We start from the raw sequence: 26,922 nt of genomic DNA, 5'->3' as shown, positions 1-26,922 counted from the left end.
CATGTAGATGTGGATATAGAGATACTGATGTATGGATGTGCTGTGCTTATGTATAGATGATAGATCCATAACAAGATATACCATTACTTTGCATATCTTATAACTTTAAATAAATAGCATCATGTTTTAGAATGAAAAAAAGAAAACCAGGTGAAGGGAGAAATCCGTGCATTCAAATGGATTTAGGAGACATATGCAGATTTTTTTAAATGGGCAACTCCAAACTATAATGTCTAAGAATGTTTGCACTTGGTTGCAAACATAAGGAAATGGCTACTTCAGGAGAAAGGAGGTGCTTAGGTTGGGATGGGGTCCTGAGGGAGCTGCTGGGGGGCTGACAAAATTCTGTTTCTTAACCTGGATGGTGCATATTGGGTGTTTGCCTTCTAACAACTCATTAAACTCATTAAGTAATACCAAAAAATAATAAATAGCATTATCACTGCAGGTACCTGAGGTAGATGGGGGAAACAGGTGCCTAACATCTGTCCCATCTTCTTTCTAGTGTACCTTCCTATACTACATGGAAACTAGAAACTACATTTCCCAGAATCCCTCACGACCAGAGCTCTGGATGTGATTTAGATTCTGTCAATCAAACATGGCCAGATTAGAGCAGAGGCCAGGCTTCTGCTTCTCCCGCTGCCAGGCCCAGTCGTGGAGACGTCTGGTTTTTCTGCAGCAGCATTAGCAGCGACCCTAGGCTCTGGTCAGAGGCTTTGAGGTGTTGTTGGCAGGGCGCATGGCACATGGCACTGGTCGTGGGCTCTGACATGTTGAGAGCAGGGCGCATGGCACATGGCATCCGTTTGTGCAGATCGTCACAGCCGCAGTGTGGTCCCAGAGCCAGCAGGAGCAGCTGTGGCTTCTGATTGTGGCTACTTCCTGATTACAGTGGTTTCCTACCTTGCATGGTGGCTTCATAATTGTGGCCATGTGGTGTGGGAATAAAACCAGCAGCTTTTTGGTCATAGAAGGAGTAGCTCTTTTGGTGGCTTATGCAGGCTTTGGACAGTTCCATGGGGCCAAGCAAACAAATATTGCAGTCCAGGGCTGCCAAGAGTGGGGGCCCCGATAAACTCCCTGCTTTTTGGGTAGGGATCCTGAGGGGCTGGGCCCTGGGGGTGGAGGGGAACTGAGGGTTCTCAAACAGACTGCAGTCCAGCCTCGAAGCTTCTGCGTGGCCAAAATATCTCAATTTCTGAAATGTACTGGAAGTGAGTCTGGATTTACAGCTACCAAGTGCCTGATGTAAGCAACTGAAAGCCATTTCTGGAGGAGGGTAATATCATTTTAGACTTCCAATTCTTCTAATTCAATAGCCATTTTTAAAACACTAGTACACAGAGAAAGATAACAAAATATATGAGGGGATAAGACAACAAGAATGAAAAGCAGGAGAGACATAAAATAAGAAGAGAAAATAGAAGCTGTGGATCAGTGCTCTAATAGAACTATAATACAAGGCACAATGTGAGCCACATGCAGGCCTCCGTCAGAGATGCTATGGGTTCAGTTCCAGACCACCACAACAAAGCAAATATTGCAATAAAGTGCGTCACAGGAATTTTGGGTTTCCCAGTGCATATAAAAGTTATGTTTACACTATACTGTAGTCTATTAAGTGTGTAACAGCATTATGTCTAAAAGAACAATGGACATACCTTAAATAAAAAATATTTTATTGCTAAAAAATGCTAACCATCATCTGAGCCTTCAGTGAATCATAATCTTTTCGCTGGTGGAGGGTCTGGTAAAATATGCAATGTCTGCAACATGTAATAAAATGAGGTATGCCTGTATGTAGTTTTAAATTTTCTAGTAACGACATTAAAAAAGTAAAAAGAAACAAGTAAATTTAATATTTTAAATATTTTTATTTAACTCAGTATATTTTAACTCAAATTTTTATTTAACCTAAACTATTATTTCAACAAATAATCAATATAAAAATTAATAATGAGATATTTGAAATTTTTTAAGCTAAGTCTTCAAAATCTGGTGTACATTTTACACTTAAGAGTAAATCTCAACCCGACTACCCATATTTCAATTGCTCAATAGCCAAATGTGGCTAATGACTATCATGTTAGATCTTGCAGTTTTAGGTTTTAGAATTATCAGGCAGGACTTGTAAAATAACTATGCTTACTATGGGTAAGAAGCTAAAGAAAAAGATGAAAAAATTCTATATAGAATTGGAAGTTATATAAAAGTGACACAGGCTGTTTGAATTATGACGTAATCTATAACTACAACATTGAATAACTGATATTAAGAACTCAGTGGATGCCTTTAGTAGCAGGTTATACATACCTGAGGAGAATTGATCAACTGGAATATGCACCGAAAGGAATTATGTAGAATGAGGTACAGAAAGATCAAAGGGTTGAAAAATCCATAAGAGACAGTAAGAGACATAGCAGACACAGTGAGAAGGTTTACCCCAAATTTAATAAGAATCCTAGGGGCTGGCCCTGTGGCTCAGTGGTTAAGTTCGCGCGCTCCGCTTTGGCGGCCAGAGTTTGGCTGGGTTAGATCCTGGGTGTGGACCTAGCACCGCTCACCAAGCCATGCTCAGGCCGTGTCCCACATAGCACAACCAGAAGGACCTAGAACTATGCACCTGGGGGCTTTGGGGAGAAGAAGAAGAAAAAAAAAGAGGAAGACTGGCAACAGATGCTAGTTCAGGGCCAATTTTTGAAAAAGAAAATCCTAAAGGGAGACGTAAGAGAAAATAGGGAAGAAAGTATTTTTGAAGAGATAATGGCTGAGAATTTTTCAAAACTAATTAGAAATCTGTTGTCAGTTTGATTGTGTTTCCATTGAAGGTAATTTTGTCAATAGTTTCTTTAAAATGTTTTCCCCTTTAAGCTTTTCTCCTTGAAGATCTTGAAGACATCTTGCAATTTCACCACAATGTGCCTAGGAGTGAATTTATTTTTATATATCCTAATTGGAATTTATTGTGTTTCCAGAAATGGAGGATTAATGCCTTTCATAAAATCTGGAAAATACTTAGCTATCAGCTCTGAAAATTTCCCCTCCCTCGTTTTCTCTCTTGCCCGCTTTTGGAAGTCCTGTTAGATGTAAGTTGGACCATCTCATTGTAGATCCATATTTTCTACCTCTCTCCTATAATTTCAAAATGAAACTCTCTCTGCTGAATTTTGAATGATTTCTTCAGATTAATCATCCAGTTCACTGATTCTCTAACCTACTGGGTCTAATATGCTGCTTCACCAGTGTGTTGAGTTTCTAAATTTAACAAACATATTTTTCATTGCCAGAAGTTCTCTTTGGTTCTATTTCAAAAATAACTGATCTTTCTTGATAGTGTCTCATTATTTGCAATGTTTCTATTCCTTCTTGTATGCTTTCAATGATGTAAATATACGTAATTTACGGTTCTATTGGTAGTTCTAATATCTGTAGTTCCTGAGGGCCTAACCTACCGTCTTGGATGGGCTCATTTCACTTACTGTGGTTTGAGTCTTGACGTGTTCTGTAAGTTTAAACCATGAGCTTTTCTTGGGTGGGGCTTTATCTGCAGGAAATCTCTGCAGCCTGCTTGAGGGGGTGTTCTTCTGCAGGGGTACGGGGTTTGATTCTGCTAGACACTCAGGGATCTCCACTAACCAGGAACCATTTTAATTTAAGTTTGTTTATTTTGGAATCATTTTTATTTTAATTTTGTGGCTTGGAGATTCCTGGATCAGTTAGACGGAGTAAATTCTAAACCTATATCTAAGTAAAGATAGACTATAGTTATTAATTCTTAGGGAATAATTTTTTTATTGCTTGTTTTGTTTTTACACACAGACTCAAGGCCAAGACAGAGAAGTGTGCCCGCATCTCCTTTTATGTTGTCTCCCTGTGTCCCTGAGGACATTTTTTTCTGATCCATTTTTTCACTCTGTCTCAGCTTCACATGGTATCTCCCTTCCGACTCCTCACCTTGATGGAGCCCATAGCTTAATCTCTGGTTCCTGAAGGAGTAAAATCTATGAAGTATGGCCTTTGCATACTGAGGCCAACACCCCCACCTTGCTTCCCTGCCCTTCCTCCAGCCTCTGGAAAGCCAGCGTGTACCCTTGTCTTACCACTCCGCTTTTCAGCTCTCTCTTTAAGTCTGGCCCCTGTAAATTTCCCTCCCATGTAAACTCAGCTGTGTGGTTAACAATGGAGTTACATAATCCCCCACTTTGGAGACTGAAAGCCAAAACTCTGAACGTAAAATATCCTATCTCTCAGTTAAAGATGGATAAATTCATCTCGACTCCTAACCAGTTAAAACACAAAAGAAGAGTAGCTGTGAATGATTCTCATGTGTTCTTATCCACATTAAACTACAAGAGAATAAAACCTAATCTGACCTATGTCAGCTGAGTGGACTTTATGGTCGTAACGTAAAGACAAACATTAGATTTTTCTCTCAACACTTCCACCTTCACTTTCCACCATCTAAGCAAGTAGCTTTCTGGGTTCTTTTCCTCAGGGGAGATTCATGGCGGAGAAGAAAATAGAAAAGACTCCTTTCTTTTTTCCAAAATCCTGAGCTCTGAAAGAAATGCCTAGACAGGGTGTCTTCAAGAAACATCATGAGCAGGTTTCCCCCCACTAGAGAGCCCGAGGTGACAGTGATAAATCAGTGGGGCAATCCTGGGCAGGTGTTCGTCCCATAAACAATAGCCGTGCACCACCACCTGAGCCTGTTTGTGGTACAGAGGACTCCGTCTCAGCTTTCTCCCCTCCTTCTCATTCTCCTCCTCCTCCTTCTTCTCCCTCTCCTTCTTTCCCAGGGCACATTCTTGACTGCTCATGCTATGGCCCAGTCCATTCTCTTTCCCACCAATGGCTACCGAACAAATGAGTAAACCTGGCTTTGTGAGAAAATGAGCATTGTTTGCAGTAACCTTTGACTCAGCCATGGAGGACCAGGGACTGGCTTCAAGTTTCCACGGGGACAAGCAGAGAGTCTCAATATTACCAACGTGAAGATGAATCTTTTTGGCTCAGAATGGAGACCAGGAAGCATCCTAATGAAAAAAAGAGAGGTAAGGGACATTTCAAATAACATCAGGTGAGAACGTTCTGCAAGCAGCAGTCAGACAGAAGGCAACCAGACTGCTTTGAGACAAGGATCACTTTTATGAAGAGATGAGAAATATTTTGACATTAATTAAAAGGGATGGCATTCTCTGACAGGAGCAATTTTTTTAAGCCTTCAATATTGTGGGAGAAAAAATAAGAGAAATTATTTGTAATACACACAAAAAAATCAGAAAATAAAATTATCTGATTAGTTAAATACAGGTGTAATGAAATGTTTTGGTGCTCGCCTGCTAATCAAGCAAAACATTTTCATGCAAAAATGTATTATGATGTAGCTTTTTATTTTATGTCTATACACCTTTATTCCCAGATGAATATTTCTTCCCTCTATTGACAAATTTCATCCTTTGTTGCAGAAATCAGAGGCTTAACTGTCATTCGTCATTGTTGCTGTTGTGCTTGGTGGGTTAGTTTGTTGGGAGTTTGAGGGACTTTAGCTAAAGTGCTTTGCAAAAGAAGATTTGACGTCCTTTGCTTCCTAGCAGAGCGTTTTCCTGGTTTCCTTGCGCTGCTCCTGCCGCATCACATGGTGTCTGCCAGCGAGTGCTGAACAGTCAGTTATGCAGGTTCTAGGCAGAAAAACGCACACCTTGTAAGGGGCTGTGTCAGCATCCCACGGGGGAACTCTGGTCACATGGAGTTTCTTTGCTCATTTGTACTCTGAAAGGTACAAGTCTCCTGACTTTACACGTTTTCCTGTGGTGCCACTCTGCTCGTTAAATCCAAAATGAATGGTTGCTCCTCAAAGGCAAAGTGTTACTATAATTCACACCAACTAGATATATTCTAAAAATGCATTTTAGCTATTTAAAATTCTTCATTAAGCTTCTGTTAGAGCTTGGGGTCCTAAAAATATCAAGTAATCTCTGAGTAATTCAGCTGAGTTCCGTTTTAAAGGGCACTGATGTTCTGCACTGTGGCTATTTTTTAAAAGCCTTGAATTAATATAAATGTTTCCAATGACTGAAAGAGATTGGATAGTTTCTTAAAATATCTATCATATTTGTAATAAATCTAGGATTACGGGGGCTGATGTTATGAAATGTATAAAACATAAAAGTGATCGCTAGTGAAAGAGACTTAATCTAGTTCCAGCACTCACTTTGTCGAAAAGCTCAAGTGTTTCACTGAAAATATCATTAGTTTTTTGCCTCTGCAAACCTGAAGATGGTACTGCTTGGACACATAATTCTCTCTAGAATTTAGAGGCTGGTAGGATGAGTCCTGGCTGAAGCAGCATCACTCATCTGTTTTTACTCCCACAGCCTGGGAACACGCCTTGTAACGTGGCCAGAGGCCTCCACGTTTCTCTCACACTCCCACAGATAAGCGACTTCCAGCTACTTGTAGCCCCAAAGCAGGGGAGTGTTGTCTGTAAATTATACCTAAATAAATTTGATTTTTATAAGAGGTGGAGGGACAGGAGACCAGCAGTACCTGAACGAAAGAAATGCAATGAGCCTGTCACACCTATAAGTGCATCTGTTGATCGATTGGTTGAAAGAACTTTAAAACTTTCCCCCACGAGACCAGGACTGGCAGCACAGGATAGAGCAGAGTCAGCTGGACGGAGACGAGCGCAGTCTTCTGGCCCGTCCCCAAATCACCCCTGAGAAACTACAGACGTGAGAAGGAGGCAGACCAACAGCAAATTTCCACAGTGATCCTGGTAGCAAGAGGACCAAGGAGAATTTCTTTCAAAAAGTGTTGAAGGAAAAGAGTTCCGGGCCTAGAATTTTATATCCAGTGAAATTCCTATTTAGGTAGGAGGGTGTCTGTATTAGTTTCTACTGCAGCCATAACACGTCGCCACACACCTAGCTGCTCGGATCAGCACGTATTCATTCTCTCCCAGGTCTGTAGGTCACAAGTCTGAGCTGGCGTGGTTAGTTCCGCTGCTCTGGGTCTCACCAGGCCAAAACGAGGGCGCCAACAAGCTGGGCTCTCAGCAGGAGGCCCTGGGACGAATCTGCTCCCAGCTCGTGCAGAGTGTTGATAGAATCCCCTTCCTTGGAGTCTGGGGACTGAAGGACCCCTCCCTTCCTTGCTGGCTGCCAGCCAGGGGCTCTCCTTAGCTCCTGGGGCCTCTTTCCAGGCCTAGCCTATGGCCCCCACATCTCAGGGCCGGGGACAGCACATCAGATCTCTCTGACTTCTCCCTCTGCCACATCCTTCTTGCCTCCAGTCACAGAAAGTTCTCCACTTTTAAATGCTCATGGGGTTACATTGGGCCTGCTCTGATAATCTAGGATAATCTCCCTATTTTAAGGTCAACCCATTAGTCACCTTAATTATAGCTGCAAAACCCCTTCACAGCAGTACCCAAATCAGTGTTTGATTGATTAACCAAGGGACAGAAAATGGGAAAAGTCTTTAGGATTCTACCATAGTGTATTAAAAATGTTTTTGAAGATATAAAGCATAAAGAATAATTTCCCAGGGTTGGTATCAAGATGGCAGTGTAGGCGGACACTGACTCACCTCCTCCCATGAACACAACTAAATTACAGCTATTCTGGGAACAATTACCCCTGAGAGAGAACAGAAAACTGGATAAAAAGAACCCCCACAACAAGAGGCAGTCCTGCCTGAGGTAGAAGAGGCAGAAATTCCTTTCTGGAGAGAAAAAAAGCCACCTTCACAAGTTGCGGAGATTCACAGGCAGCCAAGTTGTTTTCAATAAAGGATGGTATTTTCAGTCATTTTTCTTCTTATTTTTTTCATCTTCAGCAATGAATAAAAATTGTCATAAAGAAGTTCTTAAAATAGTGAGAGATTATTTCAGTACAAGGTGTGCAGAGTCTGCTGAAAAGACACACAAGCTAACAGAAATGTGATCGTCTGTATTTCTGTCTCGCATGTCATACAACCATGCAAATATGAATGTGCAATAAAGACATTTAAAAAGATAGAATCCTGTAATGTTTCTGCAGTGTGAATATATTTAAAAATCTTGTTAGCCTTGGGGCTGGCCCCGTGGCCGAGTGGTTAAGTTCGGGCTCTCTGCTGCAGGCGGCCCAGTGATTCGTTGGTTCGAATCCTGGGCGCGGACATGGCACTGCTCATCAAACCACGCTGAGGCAGCGTCCCACATGCCACAACTAGAAGGACCCACAACGAAGAATATACAACTATGTACTGGGGGGGCTTTGGGGAGAAAAAAGGAAAACAATAAAAAATAAAATCTTAAAAAAAAAAGTCTTGTTAGCCTTATTAAAAAAAAACCAAAAAATTACTGATTTAGTTAAATTGGAGGAGTAACACTGATTACTCGCACATGAAACCGCGTTAACATGACATCATAGTTCTTTACGTTCACTTGCTCAGCGTGAAGAGGATTTGCAAGAATACAGAGGGATCGTGCCACTTCATCTCAGAATAAGCTAAAATTGAACACTTAGGGCATTAGTTTCCGTAACATAGGTGTTAAAAACTTCCTAAGCAACTTATTTACAAGTGAATGCATTGGTACCTCTGGAGTCTGTACACACGGGTATAGAAATGCAGGGGTGATGACACAGATCTTCCTTTCTAGCAATAATCAGTGCAAATGTCAGGTGTCCTTATTTTATCTTTTTGACCAAATTCTTGATTTTAATTCTCTTCTTCCCTTTAAGATATTTCCTTAATGCTCTTCAAATATAACTTTTATTTTGAGCCAAGTGTCATTATAGAAAATGAGGCTCTCTGGGGAGAACCGGCCTCCAGTCCTTACCTGGCATCCCAGGGTCGGTCGGACTCTCTGGTCCCCAGAAGGCGGAATGATTCCTCTTCTCCGTGTTTGAAGACGCAGGGGGCTGGTTTGGGGCAGTGACTTTCTGGGGCTTCTCCAACAAGGAGCCCCCCCTGGCATCTTTGCTCGGTCCTGTGGTTCTAGGCTGGGCAGTTGCTGTGCGGGTCCCCATCTTCCGGTCAAGGCTCACTGAAGCGTGGAAGAGCAGCTGTTAGTTGTTGGGTTTCTTTCCTGAACTTTAACCAAAACCACTAAATTTGTAGTAGACTTAAAAGTCGTGGATATTTGGGAAAAATAACCTATCCATGTAAGACGTGTTGGAGCCCCAGAAAAATTTCCTCTCTCTCGTTTTCAGATGGGTCATCTGTTCTCTCTTCTTCCAATAACTGACTTTCTAAATGTCACACATAAACTGACAAAGACAAAATTTAAACCTAAGCTTTGAGTCTTCATCTTTTCTCAAGCTAGAACTTCCCAGAATTTTTTGCAGCTTCTCTGCTTCGTTCCGGTGACTTTTCTGTACATGACATTATAAGACTGGTTTACAGCTCTGACTGAGCCAAACTCTAGTATGTCATAAATTGTCTAAAAAATTTATCAAAACAAAATGTTAACTCACGTCAGTTTTTAAAAGAGCATGTGCTATACAGCATTTTTAGGACTGGAAGAATCTTTTGGAAAATTGAAAGCGATTTTTGAAAAGTGTAAGCAATATCAAAAATTTGATATTTGTCACTCAAACTAGAGACTCATAGTAAATTCTCATTTAATTTAAGGCACAGCTGGTTCACATACAGTTATACATGAAACCGGGCAGAAAAAGAAGAACATTGAGTTTGCATTGTCTCATGAGATTACAGACATCCCCTCCATCCCCTGGCCTGAAAATGCGATGCAGCTGACACACAGTGTTGACAGAGAGCTTCTTCAGACCCATCAGGACACTGCTCCACTCCATCACAAGCCAGCGTGGCATCAGTGCAATAGCCATCATCCCAAAAGAAGTGGTAGCGTGAGCTCAAGTACCCTGTTTATAAACGAGTCTCAAGTCACAGGAGGGCAGGGAAGGTAAGACTTCCACTGGGCCAAGATTAGCAGAGACTAATGTGAGATGAAATGCCTTTGGGTGTGCATGAGAGGCAGACAACGAGGAAACACCTAACAGTTGGAGCTGGATGGAGCAATGGGTTCTGGAAAGGTTAGGGGGTCTCCTCTTGGCCCTCCTGACTTAGTTCTCAGGAATCACCCTGGGCTCTTCGTCTCAGGGCAGTTCTCAAGCCGACACGGCCTAAGAGGTGGGAACAGAGAAGCAGCAGCCCTGGGCTCCTCCAACCAGACCGTCTTCACGCTGTGTCCTGCAGTCTTGTTTCCTAAGTAACAATTTTTACTGAGATAAACTTTCCTCTATTAAACTCTATTGGTTGACTACCTTACATCCTTGGTGCTGTAAAGAATAAACAGAATCTTTAGGTACTAGCCGGTATGAATTAATTTTCTTCAAATAATAAAATGGCCTCCTTTTTGGAGCTCTTAGGAGGTTTTAATCGATGATGTAATTCATAGGAGCTACAAGGATTTTCTTGAAAGGCATTTCCCCTCACCTCCCACCACACTCCAGATTCAGCCAACTTTACAAGAGCTGGGTGACTGTCTGGCACCGGTAACGAAGATTAAAGGTATTAGGCTAGAAGTAGGTCATGAAGAGTTCCATAATTCTCCAGGGACAGAACGGACTGGACAATTCTCTCAGGATGTGGGAGAGTGGTAAACGATGATATTCTACTGAGACAAATGGCTGAGCATACTGTACACACCCAAGCCGAATCTTTGATACATATCCCGTTAGAAAGCTGCTAAATTAAAGGCTGGGAAAGGAGTCCACCTGGGTGCAGGGCAATTTGAAGCTATCTTGATCCAGGAGGAAGGAGAGGGTAAAGACACGGTGGTAGATTCCTGAGAAAGAAGAGGAAGCAAAGGGCCTCAGTTATGACTAAGAACTTGGGCCTAAAACAGAGCTTGCTCCAGTCACAGGGAAGGAGTCAGGAGGAGAAGTGGAGGGGACCTCTGTGTCCAAGCGGGACACAGCTACTGCCCACATTTCTTAAATTCAGGACGTGAAAATCCGAAATATCTCAAGGTTTTACTGATTCCTTGGTAGTTCTGGAGACTGATCCAGATTTGTAACTTATCCATCTATCTCTGGATTAGTGGTCTCCAAACGTTTTTGACCATGCATCTCGATCAATAATATATTAGAGAACATGCATCTCCAATGTGTAAATAATATGCATATACTACTGTACCAACATATTGTACATCTTATAAAATATACTGAAAATTTAGGAGATTAAAAATTGACAAAAATATAACTTCCGGTGTCTTCTTTTCTATCCTAAAAATGTCTTGACCATCTGTAGGGATCCTATTTGGAGACCACTGCTGTATATGATGTGCGAAGTGCTTGTTGGCTTGCTATTGGAATAGGCTATTCTTCCCAAAGCTTGAAAACATGCAGACATTACAGCCGAAACAGAACCAAGTTGTGCTCTCTGTTTATCCCTGAAGGTGCCACCCTTGGTTGCCGTTACAGCTGAGTCATTAACTGCAAGATCACTATTTATACTAGAGGAGAGGGAAACAGCTGTGGTTTTCAGTGTCTGTCTGTGGGGTTTCATTAATTGTAATTCGCAGCTGTTATTCCAGTTTAACCACTGGGTCATTCCAGATCACAGTTAGGATGACAGCCTTTGTCTATTTTCTCTGTAAAGTTACAAACCCAAGTGTCCCCTCATCAATAGTGATTCTATCCCTCTCTGCCACTTCAAATACATCATCATCTTGGAGAAAGGCTAGAAAGGACAATTGACAGTTTCCCTTGGAGCCTGGAAAATTGGCCTGAGGAAATAAACGAGGGCAGACAAGTGGCTGGTGAGGGGTCAGCCGTCTGCTTAGTCCACTGCAGGCCCTTCCTCCCTCTCAGGGACCTCGGCTGCATAAAAGCGATCCTTTTTTGATTTCTGTAGGGGATCATATACAATGTATATGTATCATTTTCAAAAACAAGAGGACCAAAGAAGGTGGTAATTAAGACAGAATTAAACTGCTTATCTTGCCATTTCAGGAATCAAAGGGAGAAATATTTTTGGACTGGGCCTTTCTCTTACTCTTCAAATCCTCTCAAAACGCACCATGGAGACAGTGGGCCACCTATAGAATTAGCCATGATTAGAAGCCTCTAAAGTAGAGAACAGAGGGAAAAAGGGAACTTATTCTTCCCTCTATGGCCCAACAAATTCTACTTCTGTGTCACTGTTTTAGAATATGTTTACCACCAGTTTTTCCTACTCTGCCCTCATTTCTTATTACGCCTCTAATACAATGTCATCAGAGCAGAATCATTTTTTATACTGCAATTTAAAAATGCTTTTAGATACAAGCAAGCTGCTTCATAGGAAGAAGAGTTAGAAGCGTGAAGAAGCAGCTTATACAAGCAAAGGGCTGGGGCCCACTCGGCTCCTAACAGCGTGTGGACACATAGAAACAGAAACAGAAGAAATACAGGAAGGAGCCCACCTTTCAGGCATTTCCCAGGGACTCCACTCCCTACGTCCCGTGTCAAAGCTATTCCTGGGCACTCCTGGCCTTTCTTACTAGGGCACTTTGAACAAGGAATCTTCGTCATCTTCTTACTTCCAGAAGCACCTACGTTCTAAGACTAGAAACTCAATGAATGTTTGATGGATGAATGCACAAAAGAGTGAGTAGAATGGCAAATCACAGGAAGGAAGATGGAGACAGAGTTAGAACAGAGAGGAGAAAGAGAATAAGACATGAGATCTCATTGTTCCCAGAGCAGGACAACATTCCCTGAGAACATGAGTCAACTGTCTTGGCACTCGACCATAACGCAGAATTTCTGCAGACCAAAGACCAGCACTGAGTCCCTCTGGTTTCTTCTCCTACTGCCCTGCCCTTCTTTCCAATCTAGGGAATTTTGTAAAAGTGTGTAAAAAAAAAAAAAAAAACAAGTATGTAAAAGCACAGACCACTGGACCAATGGACACTGTCCTCTGGGGAAAGCCAAACCGGATTCTCATTCTAAGTGGACACTGATTCCATGACCCCGTCATCAGAGAACACATACTGAACTTGCACGCCCTCAGACATGGCCACAACTATCCTACTACAACATGTGGACATTTTCAATCTGAAATTTCCATGTCCGTATAGTGAGATGAGTCCTACGGTCACATATCAAGAGCACAGACGTGAGCTCAGGGCCTCATCTGCAGTCTTCTCGGACTCCCTCAGCCAGACGACAATCCCTCCCTCCTCTGAACTCCAGGGCACTTCGTCTACACCCCCTTGTTGCCTCGCCACCTTCTCCTTGCTGCGATTGATAATAGGGGCCCGTCCAGTCCCCTCAGCTGGAGTCACGAGACCCGAGGACAATGTCCTCTGCGAACTCCTCCCAGGGCCTCACTCCGCGCTCCTCGCCGTGCGAAGGCCTCACAATTCTTCGTTCGTTTGTTTATAGACAAGAGAGCAAATCGCTTCTGACTGCAGTTCAGTTGCACTACTGGTCAGAGAGACCCCACAGATACTGTACGTCCCCAGGTGCTGAGAACGCACCGCAGAAGTCCCCTCTCCTGAGGGCTCCTTTGTGCTCTGCAAGGTGCTAAGGGCTTTATCTGCATTTTCCCCTTTCAGCCCCCAGGGGGACCCTGTCAGGGCGTGATCCTCTTCACAGCTGAGGAAGCTGAGGCTCCCAGATGAAGTCCTTTTCCCACGTTCGCCCCGCTGGGGAATTGGCGGAAGGAGGTTTGAACGCAGCCCGTCTGATCCCAAGTCCGCGCGCACAGTCCCTGCAGAACTCACCTCCCGCCCGGCGGAGGGAGGCCGTCCGGTCCTTGTTCCAGAAGCGTTTCTCGGAAGGAGCCCAGGCACGGCTGACACACAAACCAGCCGCCGCTGTGGTCAGGAAAGGCAGGACGCTTCCTCACGAAAAGAATCGTGAGGACACTTTGGGACCCCTCTCCCTGGTCTGACAGGCGAATCTGGCGAGCGAGCTGCACAGGCTCAAAGCCAGTGCAGAAAACCACGCAGTTCGGTGAAGCAGCCGTGCAGCCTCCTCAGCCGTGTGAGAACGACCGTGCACCCCCACCCTCGTGACGGAAGCTGCCGCTGCACAGACCCACAGACCTGAAAGACAGAGGACGCCCGGCTCTCACATTTCCCAGCTGCTTTTCTTTCTTTCTTTCTTTCTTTGAGGAAGATTAGCCCTGAGCTATCATCTGCTGCCAATCCTCCTCTTTTCGCTGAGGAAGACTGGCCCTGAGCTAACATCCGTGCCCATCTCCCTCTACTTTATATGTGGGACGCCTGCCACAGCGTGGTTTGATAAGCAGTGCCTATGTAGGTCCACACCCGGAATGACAACTGGGGAACCCTGGGCCACCAAAGCGGAACCTGCAAACTTAACCGTGGCGCCACCTGGCTGGTCCTCAAGCTGCTTTTCTGAGAGATTGAGGGGAAAAGTGACAACCGTGGTCCTCACCTCCCTCCACATGTGGGGAACACCAACATTGCAAGGCTTGTTTGATTTATAACCAGAAAGTTCGTTTCCAAAAAGGTGAAGCACCGTCAGAAGAATGAATTGGATGCCTGGTGCCATGTACTTAAAATTTTTTTTTTTATTATTAATTTTAGCTGGACTTATGAGGAACTCCACCTAAGAATGACTGTGGTGACAGCTGTCAGCTGGTGCAACCAGGGTCTGCTGTGGGCATCGGCCTCCTGGGCAGGCTCCGTCCATGCCAACAGGGCTGAGCTGTTTTAGCTCCTCAGTTTCGGCTCCTCAGAGACTCAGCCTGCAGACTCTGACCAAGGACACAGTTACACTCTCTTCAGGCCTCTGCAGCCTACAAAGGGATGAACACCTCCTTGCAGGGACAAGGTTGGGAGTGGGGGTCCCAAAAGAACCAAGCGAGGGGGAATGTGTGCTCCTGTATGACGGAGAAGAGGGTGCAGAAACTGGGCGGAGAGAGGGTAGGGAAGAGGGCACGGACGGTTAGGAAGCGTGGGGGGTGTCAGTAAAGTGGGGGTGGACACACACGGGGCGGGATGCAGGTACTGCATATAAGGCAGGGCGGACAGGAAGGTCGCTCTGTGGGTCCTTTGCCTGCCCCACCCTCCAATCCCGGATCGCTAAAGTCCCCGGGGCTTGGCAGGAGGAAGGAACCTGTGCGTCACCCGCATCTCCCAGCAGAGAGAGAGTGCCCTCACCTTGCTCCGTCGGGCGGGGCCCGCTCCCGTCTCCCCAAGGCTGTTCCCGGCCCGGATCCTCCGAGGACCTCGGTGTTCCCAAGCGCGGGGGCATCGCCCGGCGGCCTCGGCACAGCCGCTGCGAGTCCCGCTCCCGCCGCCCCGCCGGTCAGGGCACCGCGCCGAGCTCCGGCTCAGAGAACTTCGCTTGTGGTTCAAGTCTGCAGACGCCGCGACATCTGCAAACAGCACCTGGTGAAAGGGAAGCAGCTAGTCCCTCGGTCCCCTCGCCGCAGCCGCGATCGCTCCTCGGAGCGTCCGCGTCCCCGACCCTCGTGCGGAGTACTGATCCGGCGGCCGGGGGACGGTCCTCGGCGCCCCCGCCCCATCCGGACCGGGACAGACGGGCAGCCGCCACCGCGGACCGGCCTCGTCCAGGACCGCGCCCCCCGCCCGCCGGCGTCAGACCCGGAGAAGGTGAGGAGGGGAGGAGCGGGGGGAGGAAGCCCCAGAGCCGGGCTCGTCCTCCCGAAGCCCCCGACCCCGAGACCAGGCTGCGACCGGCGCGGGGGGCCACTTGCGAGCCAGCTGCGGGGCGGGGGAGGGGCTGCCGCTGGATGAGGAGAGGACAGAAATCCCTAGACCTTCTGCTCTGACCTTGCTCTTCCGGTGCCCTCGGAGGAGTCTGGAGCCGGCAGGTGGACAGAGACCAGCAATGACGTCTGGGGTTTCTTGAGGCCTGGGCTCCAGCAGGATGGTTGGAATCCATGGTCACCCCGTCTTTATGACAGAGCAGGTGCTGTCTGTCCTCAGTGAGTTTGCTTAACATCCGGTGCACTTGGTGAGAGCGAATCTTAATCATTTGAGAGAAAAGAGTTTGAGAGGTTAGGAGCGGAGAGAGGAGGTGGGAGAGAACAGGGCATGATGGAGGGGGAGAGGGAGGGGGGACAAAGAGGCAGGAGGAGAAGGGACAGGAAGTCACTTGGTGGAAGGTGGGGAGAGGAGCTCTATTCGCCTCCAGCAGCCTTGCTCACAGCGGAAGAGGTTTTTGCAGTGGGTAGTGAAGGAAGAGAGGTTACTTAAAGTGAATTTTGATTTTTATGTCACATTTTTTCTTTTAAATAAGTAACTGCATTTTGATTACTTCCAAAATATTCCTTTGGTTTAATTGTTCTTCCCATTGGTTTCCAATAGGTCTTCCTCAGTTTTCCTGGAGTGAAGAATTTGGGGGTGCATACTGGTGAAGGTTTATAAACACGCCCAACCACTTTTGCGAGTTACTCTCCTAAAATGTCGCTGCCATCTCACACTGCACGTCTTCTTTGGAAGATTCTGCTGCTGATAGAAGCCTGGAACATTCTGGGCCATGGTGAGTGTCCTGGGATCTCCAGACCTGGCTGGGAGGGGGAGAAGAGGAGGAAAGGGAGGGCTTCACCCAGGTTTCAGCAGGTGAGCGCCTGTCCATGTGCTCTCACCACGGGGAGGGTGTGGTTTAGCTGGAGTGGCTCCCGGCTGTTCCTCACACCCAGTTCTGGGGGTGGACCCCAGCCTCAGGCACCCCGCCGGGTACTGTGCTCACATGTGGTGGCTGTTCCTCTCCTGCCAGGTCCCACCTTCTGCTCCAGGAAGCCTTTCCTGAGTACCCAGGACCCATCAGGAATTTGGCATGTGTCCCATAGTGTCTTTTTTCCTTTCTGTTGAAAGTCCTGTCTGTTCAGCTAGATTTTAAGCCCTGGGAGAACACATACTGTCTTGTACATTTTGTACCTCAGAACTTGGTAGATGTTGCTTAAAATATTTGTTACATGAATCCTCCTGGTAACAGTACATACTCCCGAGGGGCTCATGGTATCATGTATGTCACATCTAAGTATTTTCTAAACCTGAGGCAGGTAAAGGTGAGAAAGGACTAAGGATGCAGGGGGCTGGGATGGGGACTCCTCCCCCTGCAGCCCGGCCCTTCAGAGCAAGTCCCAGGGCCACACCTGCATCTTTCTCTCACAGATGCTCACTCTCTTTGCCTCAACCTCACTGTCAAATCTCAGGCCAGACCTGGACAGCCCTGGTGTGAAGTCCAGGGCTCAGTGGATAGAAAGCCTTTCCTTCAGTATGACAGTGACAACAACACGTTCAGACCTGTGGGTCTCCTGGGGGAGAAGGTAAACGCCACCAATGCCTGGACAGACTTGACCCAAACGCTGGGAGAAGTGGGGCAAGAGCTCAGGATGGTCCTGCCTGTCATCAGACTGGAGAAGAACAGGACCAGGGGTAAGTATGGGAAGGGGGAGGGGAGATGGGGACAGTCAGCAGGAGAGGAAGGAGCAGAGCACACGCAGGGAAGGGGCTGGGCTAACAGAGCTGAACAGGGGTCCAGCCTCAGAGACGAGGTGACCTAATGGGCAAGAAAGGGCAGGTCACGGAGGAAAGAATACAGGCCCCTCAATGTGCAGAGACACTTGACCTGCTGGGAGACATGGATGGGCCGGCTCTTGGGTTTGGATCCCAGGGCAGAACTAGTGCCACTCATCAAGCCATTGTAACCCCAGACTCTTGAGCGCTCCACTATCTCCCAGAAGGTCAAGTGTGTCTCTGCACATTGAGAGGCCTGCAACTAAAGAGGCATTGTCTCTGCCTCCTAAACCACTTTGACCTGTTTGGGTGATTACCCTCTGGCTTGGAGTTATTTCACAATCACGGTTCCAGGACTTACTAATGATTATTGTTCTATCTTTGCCACCTTTAAACTGCTAATGATTTGTATACCACGATGCTGTATGTCTGTCTCTACTGCTAGAGTGATGATTACTCAGCAACTTGAGATGATCAATGAATCTTGCAACTCTGGGCAAGCAAAGGACTTGATTTTTTTTCCAGACAAAGACTATGTCTAAGACTTAATTCCTGACTGCCTCCTTATTGCTCAGATGTGGTCAAGCCCTCTGACTGCATTACCCATACTGATGGCTGACTAGCTCTGTTTCTCCCCTATGTGGGACATGACATCCCAAGAATGAGCCTTCCTGACAATGAAGGAAATATCTATCTATCTGTCCATCTATCTATCTACCTATCTCTCAAATCTTTGAGCTATGATGCTTTCTGCCGAGAGATCTTGATCCAAAGGGCAAATGTGGACAGTGACAGCAAAGTGGAATAGCATATGTCAGGGCTTCTAAAATGGAGCTGGGAGGCCATTAAGGAAGTGAGGCTTATGTACGTACACCACATCTCTGCCCAGATGGAATGTGACTTTTTGAACTGTACCTCACTGTAGATATATTGACTTTCTTATAAGAAAAGAAATGCTTAATCCACGGATAAGAACAATTTTCCTGAGAGATGGTCTTAGCAACCAATCTCATGGAGCCAAGGAGCAACAGTTGCAGCACCAATGACATGTCTTGCAAAACAGCCTGTGTTATTTTTCTCTTTTTGTCTTTGTAAACCTTTGCTTTCTTTATCTTCTCCAGAGCACATTTGGGGTTTCTGCCTAAATCTATGACTCCTGAATTGCAATTCTAATTGTCCAAATAAATGTCTGTTGTTTAAATTACAGTGACTTTTCCTTGGTTAACAAGATATAGAAGACCAGCATGATTTCATTGACATTTATAGGACATCCACTTAGCAGAAAACACATGCTTTTCAAATACACAGGAACATTTACCAAGATAAGTCATTTCTAGACTGTAAAATAAATCTCAACAAATATTAAGGATTGAGATCATGCAAAGTATGTTGTCTGAACACAGTGGAAGTGTCCAGTGACAAAAATAATATAATTTAGTAATGAGTTTGAGGTCCTTTATTCAATGGATTGGGAGTACAGTGCCTCAAGCATGGAGCACTATTGCCAAGGGATTTGGGACAAGAGCAAGTTTATAGATGTCAGAAGAGGCAACTTGGAAACAGAGCATGATTGGCTAGGAGATGGGAATTCCTTACAGGCTTGCAGGTCCTTTTCCAGCCCAGGAAGTGGGAGGACAGAGAGGTCTGGGCAGCTGCTGCTGCCAGAAGCCAAATTGAGGCTCCCTTTCTCTCCCTCCATCCTCCATGGGGTGGGGGAAGGCCGTGCCCGCAGCCATGTTTGTACCTTATGATCTCTGCACCTCAGTAACTGGACCTGAGGAACAGAGGACCACTCTGGACTCATCAGAATCTCTATCCAAGGACTGAGTGTCTGGTCCCAGTTTCTGTGCACTGCTGGAGTTGACTTGAGGTAGACTCAGGCTCTGCATGTGGAGGGCAGAAAACCCCAGACTCAAGAGAAGCATGAATCGTGTGTGCAGAGAGAGGTGGAGATGCAAGACCACCTGGTCCCATGGGGGAAGCAGGAACGGGAGACCAGTGGCCCTCTGCCCTGCCTGGGAGACGTCTCACATGTGGAAGCACAGTGGCCCTTCTTCCTCAAGCCAATTTGAAGTGGGTTTCCCTTGTTTGCAACGCACAGAGATTAAACTAGAACAAACCTGGATCACTCAGCTGCAAGGAACAGAAATCCATGCAAAGAATTCCAAGTGGGAGGCCAAGGAGGTGCTCAGGGAAGCCAGCTGAGACGAGAAAGTCGTCAGGCAGCTCCTGTCTTCACTCTCTCCCTCTCTCAGGGCTGTGTGTACACTGTTCTCTCCTCCCCCCACCCCCCACAACTGCTCCATTTGTCCCCTCTGCAGAACAGCTTTTCTGCCCCATCGTCCCCTTACATGGAGCCCTGGAGCCCACCTGGCTCTCCGTCTTCTCACTGATTCCGTTTGTTTCTCAAGTCTATGTTTCATATTCCTGGGAGAGAATATGTGATTGGCTCAGCTTGGGCCAGGTGTTCATAACTGGTTCCATCAGTACTGGACAGGGGCGGGGTCACCTGGGTCTGGGGCTGCCCCTTCCAGTGATGTGGGCAGAGACGACCCTATGAAAGAAATGTGGACGGGGAGGAATCACGTGTAATGAGCGCTTGGCTGCGAGGTCGTAGAGATTCAGGCTTCAGCTGGTGGCACTCCTGCTCATCTTGGGGAGGCTCCTCCATTTCTGGGGACCTAGTTTTTTACCTGTGAAATTAAGAAGTAGGACTAGAAATAACAATCCTAAGTAGCCTTTATTGGGCATCTAGTATGTGACAGATGCCCCTCTAAGCGCTTCACCTGCATTAATTTACGTGATTTAATGCCTGTACAGCACTTAAGGTGGTCACCAGGGGGCCGTTTCCTTCAACATTCAGTAAATTGACCTGCAATGTGCAAATCTCAGTCTGCTCCACCTTCACCCTTAATGATCTCGTGAAACAGAAACATAGCCCCGTCCTCTCAGACCACAGACCTGACATTTGCATCCTCACATAAAATTCTTCTGTCCACTGATAAGGGTTTGAAGGCTTTCAAAACAAGGATATTTTATCTTTGACAAAACTGGAAAGAGATATAATTAGAATTTGGAGATAAATGATTTATTTCCTTTATCACAAATCATAATCAGCCCAAATCTCCCTGCTAATACACCATGCAATAAAACCTGGGGTTTTATTAAAAGTATCATTGAAGACAATTAACTGTGTAGCTACTTAACGTGAACAATGTGAGCAGCTGCGACACACGCACTCACCAGTGGAACCATCACCACAATTGAGCTAATGAACACACCTATCACCCGCAGAAGTCTCCTTGTACTTCTTTGTAATCCTGCCCTCGCGCTCCACCCGATGCCCCTTGTGTTACAAAGCTTCTCCTCTCTGGCTGTTGGGGACAGGAACTATTCCCTGGCCTCTGTAGCTCAGGAAATTTTTCCGCCTACTTCTTTCCTGTGGTTCTTTCTCTGGCCTTGGATGGTTTCCTCACACACGCGCCTTGACCTGTACTCAGGTGAAGACTCAAGGGGAAGCCTCAGCAGATCTCCGGGACTCTCTCTGCCTGTGTAGCTCTTGCCTCTGGTCCTCTGCCCTGTGAATGCCACCCATCTTGGCCTCCGGAATTCTCAGTTCTGTTTTCTCTACTCGGAGACACTGCCAGGCTCCCTGTGGCTCCCCTCCCTGCCCTGCAGTTGGGAAATCCTCTCAAGGCAGCTAGCCAGGGCCGTCAGAAGCCTCGCCTCTCCTGTCTCCCTTCTCTCAGCTCCTGCATTGCCTGATGTCCAAAAAGCTTTGTTTCATATAATTTCACCAGGGTTTTTCATCTAGAGTTGGAGGACAAATCCAATCCCCGTTACTCTATCACAGCTGCAGCAGAAGACACAGCCTTTTTCTTTAACGAAAAATGCTTTATGACAAGCTCATGGTGAAAAATTCAACTGATATAAAGTCTTGGAAAGTCAAAAAGCAAGCATTCCCCGTCACTACTCCCGTCTCACACCCTAGAAATGCCCACTGCTGATGGGAAACTCAGCATTAAGTCATTTCCACTCTTCTCAGGAAGACCCTTTTGTGAAGCTGCAGAGGTGGGGAATCTGGCGGTGCTGGAGGTTCAGAAATGAAGGCCCCTGAGGAATGCCGACCTTGCTCCTCTCCCTCACTATCTCCCGCCCCGAGAGGTGAGCTGAGTCTTCTTCTCTACTGACTTCTCCTTCACCGTCCCAAAGGCAGGCCTCAGGGTCACCTGTCCATCTTAAAATCTTTATGAAGGCCACATGCTCATGTATGTGAAAGTATTTGACAAACTTTGAAATCTTATACAATTGCGAGTTAATATTATACCATATTCTCATACGGCTGTATTTTTAATATTAATAATTATTTGAACAGTAAGTCTTTAGAAGGTTTGATGATATCTTTAGAAGTCATTTTAATCACAAGTGAAAGTTTCTGCTCATAACAAGCCTACCCAAGCTGTCTGAGTCTGAGGCAAAAAGGAATCCTGATGCTGCTTCCAGGGCATCTGAAGTGGCGGCAGCTGTGCGGTGACTCTCTCGCAGGTGGGAGATCCTCCAGCCCACAGTGGTGCAGCCCAGACACGGCCTTCAGGGCTGGGAAGTCATTTCTTATCAACCTCAAAGTATCTCAAATATACACCCTCAAAATCTCTTAATGTCTCCTTTTCATGGAATGGTGAAAAACATTGGACGACTTTTTTTCTTTTTTCCTCTTTCTCTATTTTGCTTTCTAGTTCTACTTCCTACTGTCTTCTGGACCTGAAAGCAATGGGTTCTTAAATGTCAGCTCTGGAAATGAAAAAAAAAAAAAATTATACCAGTGACTGCTATTTTCCTATGCAGTGATTTATTCTTGCCCTGTTAAAAACTATAGACATTTAACCATGCACAATTCACAATGTTCAAGGATTCAATCAAGGAATTTCTGCACATGGTGCAAAGCAAGAAAATATGATCCATAACCAGGAGAAAAATGAATCAACAGAAACTGACTCAGAAATAAACAGCACATGCATAAGATAGCCACCTGCAAAAGAAAAAATTGAACCTCTTCCTTACACCAATAAGGGAGGACAAATAATTTTCCCTCTACGCTTCTGAGTTCTTGGCTGACACCCCTGTAATAAAAGAGAGATTCACGAGAGAAAAACAGAAGCTTACTCACACATGTACCTCATGTACACATGTGAGATATCCAGGGAAAAATGAGTAACTCCAGAGGTGGCTTAGAATTCAGGATGAAATACCATCTTAATAAGGAAGGACGGTGACAGAGGCTTCTTAGGGGAGAATGGATGATTTTTAGGAAAGACGAATGGGCCCTTAGAAGACTGGATGGGAGGTATCACAGTTTGTGACAAAGTCTGTCTGTAAGTAGTATATCTTGGGGTGAAATATTCTGCTACCCTCACACTATACATGAAAATTAATTCGAAATGAATCATATACATATGTATGTGATAAAACTATGGCAGTATTAGAAGAAAACATAGGAGTAAATCTTTGTGACCTTGTTTGCAAAATGTTCTTAAATACACCAATAGCACAAATGACAAAAGAAAAGATAGTTTAATTTGACTTCCTCAAAATTTAAAACATTTGGGCTTCAAAGGACACTATCAAGAAAGTGAAAAGACGACCTCCAGAATGGGAGAAAATATTTTGAATTCATATATCTGGTAAGAAACTGGCACCTAGAACATATAAAGAAATCTTATACTCACTAAATAATGATAAATAATGCAATTTGAAAATGGGCCAAGGATTTGAACAGACATTTCTCCAAAGAAGTATTCCAATGGCCAATAAGCACATGCAAAGATGCTCAATATCATTAGCTATCAAGGAAACGCAAATCAAAACCACAAAGAGATACCACTTCACATCCACTAGGATGGCTATCATCCAAAAGATAGACAGCAACAAGTGTTAGGGACAATGTGGAGAAAACTGAACCCTCCTGTATGGCTGGGGCAGGGTGTAAGGAGATGGAAAGTCAGCATGGGTGACAGTGAGAATTGAGGGCGTACATGTGTGCTGGAGGAACACTTGTGTATCTGTAACCATGGAGGTTCAAGAGTGAAATGTGGGGGCCATTATAGTTGAGGAGCAGGTAAAGAACGTTGCTAGAGAGGCCTGGGCAGTGGCTACTCCCTCTGATTTGTGTGGGCCTTGATCTCAGAGGTGTGGATTGCTAGGTGGTGTCACAGAGTTTGCACAGTTTGAAACTGTTAGGCAAGCCCACCCACACCAACGGGCTGAGCTGGGTTGAGCTCCTCAGAGAGTTTGCCCAGACTAAGCAATTATATTCCAGTGGACACTGAACCCAGGCTTGTTTGTGTCACTCCATAAAACATATAGTGAATCCTCAAAGGAATGTATTAGGTGTGGCCTTTGAGAAGTAATTAGATCATGAGAGTGGACTCTGTGATGGGATTTAAGTAGACACAGGAGTGCTTGCTGTCACTCACTGCTCTCTGCCATGTGAGGACACAGGGAGAAGATGCCTGTCTGCAAACCAGGAAGAGAGTCCCCTCTACACACAGGATCTGCTCGTGCCTTCATCCTGGACTCCCCAGGCTCCAGAATTGTGAGAAACAAATGTTTATTGTCTAAGCCACCCGGTATATGGTACTCTGTCATAGCAGCCCGAGCTGACCAAGATAGATGGACAGAATGAATGGGACAGCTGTAAACGTGAGGGAGGGAGATGGGGCCAAAAATATTAAGTCTTAAGAGGAAACCTGGAGCAAAGGTGACAGGAGGAATTTCAAAGTGTCACCAAAGCTTTGTTCTTAGATTAATGTTCACAGCTCAAAAGTCAGAACCCCAAGACTTTTTCTAATGACAAATGACTTGGCTTTTCTTGAGGTCTTGGCTCCAACAGAACTGTTGGACTCTGTCATGAAACTCATCTGTGACGACAGACAGGTGCTTCTGTGTTCAGCTGGTTTGATTAACTTGAGTGAAATTGGTGAGAGTGAATCTCAGTCATTTAAGGGGAAAGAGTTCAAATGAGTTAGGGGTGGGAGAGGGGAGAAACTATGGGAAGATGGAGGGGGCATGGGAAAGGAGGGCAAAAGAAGCAGCGAGGAGATGGGGGGAGGAAGTTGGTGGGAGGTGGAGGGCAGAAAGGAGCTCACATCACCTCCAGCAACCTTGCTCACACCAGGAGGGGTTTGAGGAGAGGGGAGAGGGGTTATTCAAAATGAATTTTGTTTTTTCATGAGTAATCATATTTTGAATACTTACAAATCTCTCTCCTGGCACCACTTTCTTCAGCTGGACTTCAAGAGGTCTCTCAGTCATCTGGGAGGGATGACTTGGACAGTTCCCACACACAGCTGTGTGTTGCCAGCAACTTTCCGCAAAGTGCTGAGCGGGAATATCGCCAGTGTCTTGTAATGCAGTTTTACTCTTGCCACTACTGCTGCTGGTAGAAGCCTGGAAGACACCAGCCATGAGTGTCCTGGAATGGAGAGAACTGGCTGGGGGGGGTAGGGGGGCGTGTGTGTCTTCACGCAGATTTTAGGCAGGTGAGCACCTATCCATGTGCTGTCACCACGGCAAGCGTGTGGTTTAGCTGGACTGGCTCCCAGGTGTTCCTCACACCCAGTTCTGGGGGAGGTTCCCAGCCTCAGGCACCCCACCTGGCACTGTGCTCACATGTGGCAGCTCTCCCTTTCCTGTCTTTTCTCCTGGAGACAAGAATAGAGGTCCCTCAATGTGCAGAGACACACTTGATCTGCTGGAAGATGGTGGAGCTCCCAAGAGCCCAGGATGACGTCTTTGTCGGTGGGGGTGGGGGGGGGGGTGGTCTGCAGGTCTTCCCACCCTTCAGGTCAAGCTGTGTTGTCAGCGTGAAGCAGGACGATACACTGGTGCGTCCTGGCAGTTCAGCTTCAATGGACAGACAGCCGTCTTTGACACGATGAGCATGAACTGGACAGTCATTGGTCCCGGAGTCAGAGGGATCCAGGAGGAGTGGGAGAACAGCCAGGACCTGGCAGAGCATTTCAGGAAGCTCTCAGCAGGAGACTGCAGTCACTGGCTGAGGGAATTCTTAGAACACTGGGAGAAAGTGCTGGAGCCCACAGGTAACTGAGGGGGCACAGACCGCTCTCTGGGCGGCACCTGCCAGCACAGAACTGCTCCCTGGGCCACACCCCCCTCAGCTGCCCTCCCCCCCGGGAGGAGCCTGGGGAAAATGCCAGAGCCCACATGTAAGAGGGGGCAGAGGATGGGATAGCTCTCTGTAAGTTCTACTGCCTTTACTGTGTGGATGTGAGTCTGTGTGTATATTTGAATATTTGATGGATGGATTGATTCATTTCTGGTTGACTTCCTCTCTGGAGAGTCATTGACTGCTATAGAATGTCCCACTATCCTCCTTTCCCACCCTCTCTCCCTCAATGCAGAAGCCCCCTTCCGCATTGACCAATGGTCCAGTGGCCCTGGACTGCTAGATGGTACCCAAATCTCTATGCATCCTTGTGCTTCCAGGCCTTGTCTTCCTCTGTTTTAGTTATCCTGTAACCAACCTAAATGTCCCTTCTTATGAAGCCTTTAGCCCTTTCCCAGACAGAACTAAGCTTCCCCAATTCTGTCATCTTCAAAAAAGTCTACCCATAGTGAACATGTCACCCCGTATGGTGATCAGATGGACATCTGCCGTCTCCTTCAGCACAAACATGAGCTCCATGAGGACAGGGCACAACCCCTGTTCATCTTTATCCCCCAGGACCTGATAGAGTGGCTGTCACCTGAGTCAGCATATATGTGGGGGCACACGTGCTACCTGGGAACATAGGTGTGTTCTTAGGTTTGACAAGGCTTTTGCTTTTATCTTGTTTTAGTACAATCAGTAAAGTTCTCAGATAACTGCCAGGCTTCATCCATCCAGTTAATTACGTGGATCATCCCTTCCATCTTCATCTGCTCAGTCCTAATTGGCATCATCATCACAAAGCATAGGAGGAGATCAGGTACCAGGAAGGTGAGGAGCAGGCTGGCCTCTGGCTCTCGGGGAGGACATAGTCTAATGAGGACTTGGGAGAGGTGAGCCATGATCTCACCCCAGCCCTTGTCCACTTCTTCGTCTCTACATAGAAATGATGTATTTAATCTTAAGCCCCCACCCTCCACAGGAGCCGCATGAAATCAGGTATGTGAAAGTGTCATACAAACTTTGAAATTATATATAATCGTTAGTTAACATTCATACTTGTTTATTTTTCATATAAATCATTATTCTAATAACCAGTATTTAGAAGGTTTGATGCTATCTTTAGAAGTCATTTTAATCACAAGTGAAAGTTTCTGCTCATAACAAGCCTACCCAAGCTGTCTGAGTCTAAGGCAAAAAGGAATCCTTATGCTGCTTCCAGGGCATCTGAAGTGGCGGCAGCTGTGCGGTGACTCTCTCGCAGGTGGGAGATCCTCCAGCCCACAGTGGTGCA

General features: G+C 46.0%; 1 protein-coding gene and 1 long non-coding RNA gene across 2 annotated transcripts; one reads left to right on the top strand and one right to left on the bottom strand.

Annotated features, from left to right (window-relative positions):
- Positions 1 to 3,775: 3,775 nt before the first annotated feature.
- On the bottom strand, positions 3,776 to 9,037 carry LOC138921659 (uncharacterized). The gene is made up of 2 exons (XR_011434413.1): positions 8,831 to 9,037; positions 3,776 to 5,039 (listed from the first exon to the last, which is right to left on the bottom strand). It is a non-coding gene; the product is annotated as an uncharacterized lncRNA (long non-coding RNA).
- Positions 9,038 to 13,624: 4,587 nt separating this feature from the next.
- Positions 13,625 to 26,632, top strand: LOC102149750 (retinoic acid early transcript 1E). The gene is made up of 5 exons (XM_023632964.2): positions 13,625 to 15,589; positions 16,307 to 16,481; positions 17,117 to 17,499; positions 25,254 to 25,560; positions 26,320 to 26,632. The coding sequence occupies exons 2-5, from the start codon at positions 16,403 to 16,405 to the stop codon at positions 26,523 to 26,525; spliced, it is 975 nt and encodes a 324-aa protein (XP_023488732.2). The 5' UTR covers positions 13,625 to 15,589; positions 16,307 to 16,402; the 3' UTR covers positions 26,526 to 26,632.
- Positions 26,633 to 26,922: the final 290 nt, after the last annotated feature.

The sequence above is a fragment of the Equus caballus genome, chromosome 31 (assembly GCF_041296265.1).
Source record: "Equus caballus isolate H_3958 breed thoroughbred chromosome 31, TB-T2T, whole genome shotgun sequence".
Taxonomy (NCBI): Eukaryota; Metazoa; Chordata; class Mammalia; order Perissodactyla; family Equidae; genus Equus; species Equus caballus.
This window is presented reverse-complemented; position numbering and strand designations above follow the sequence as displayed.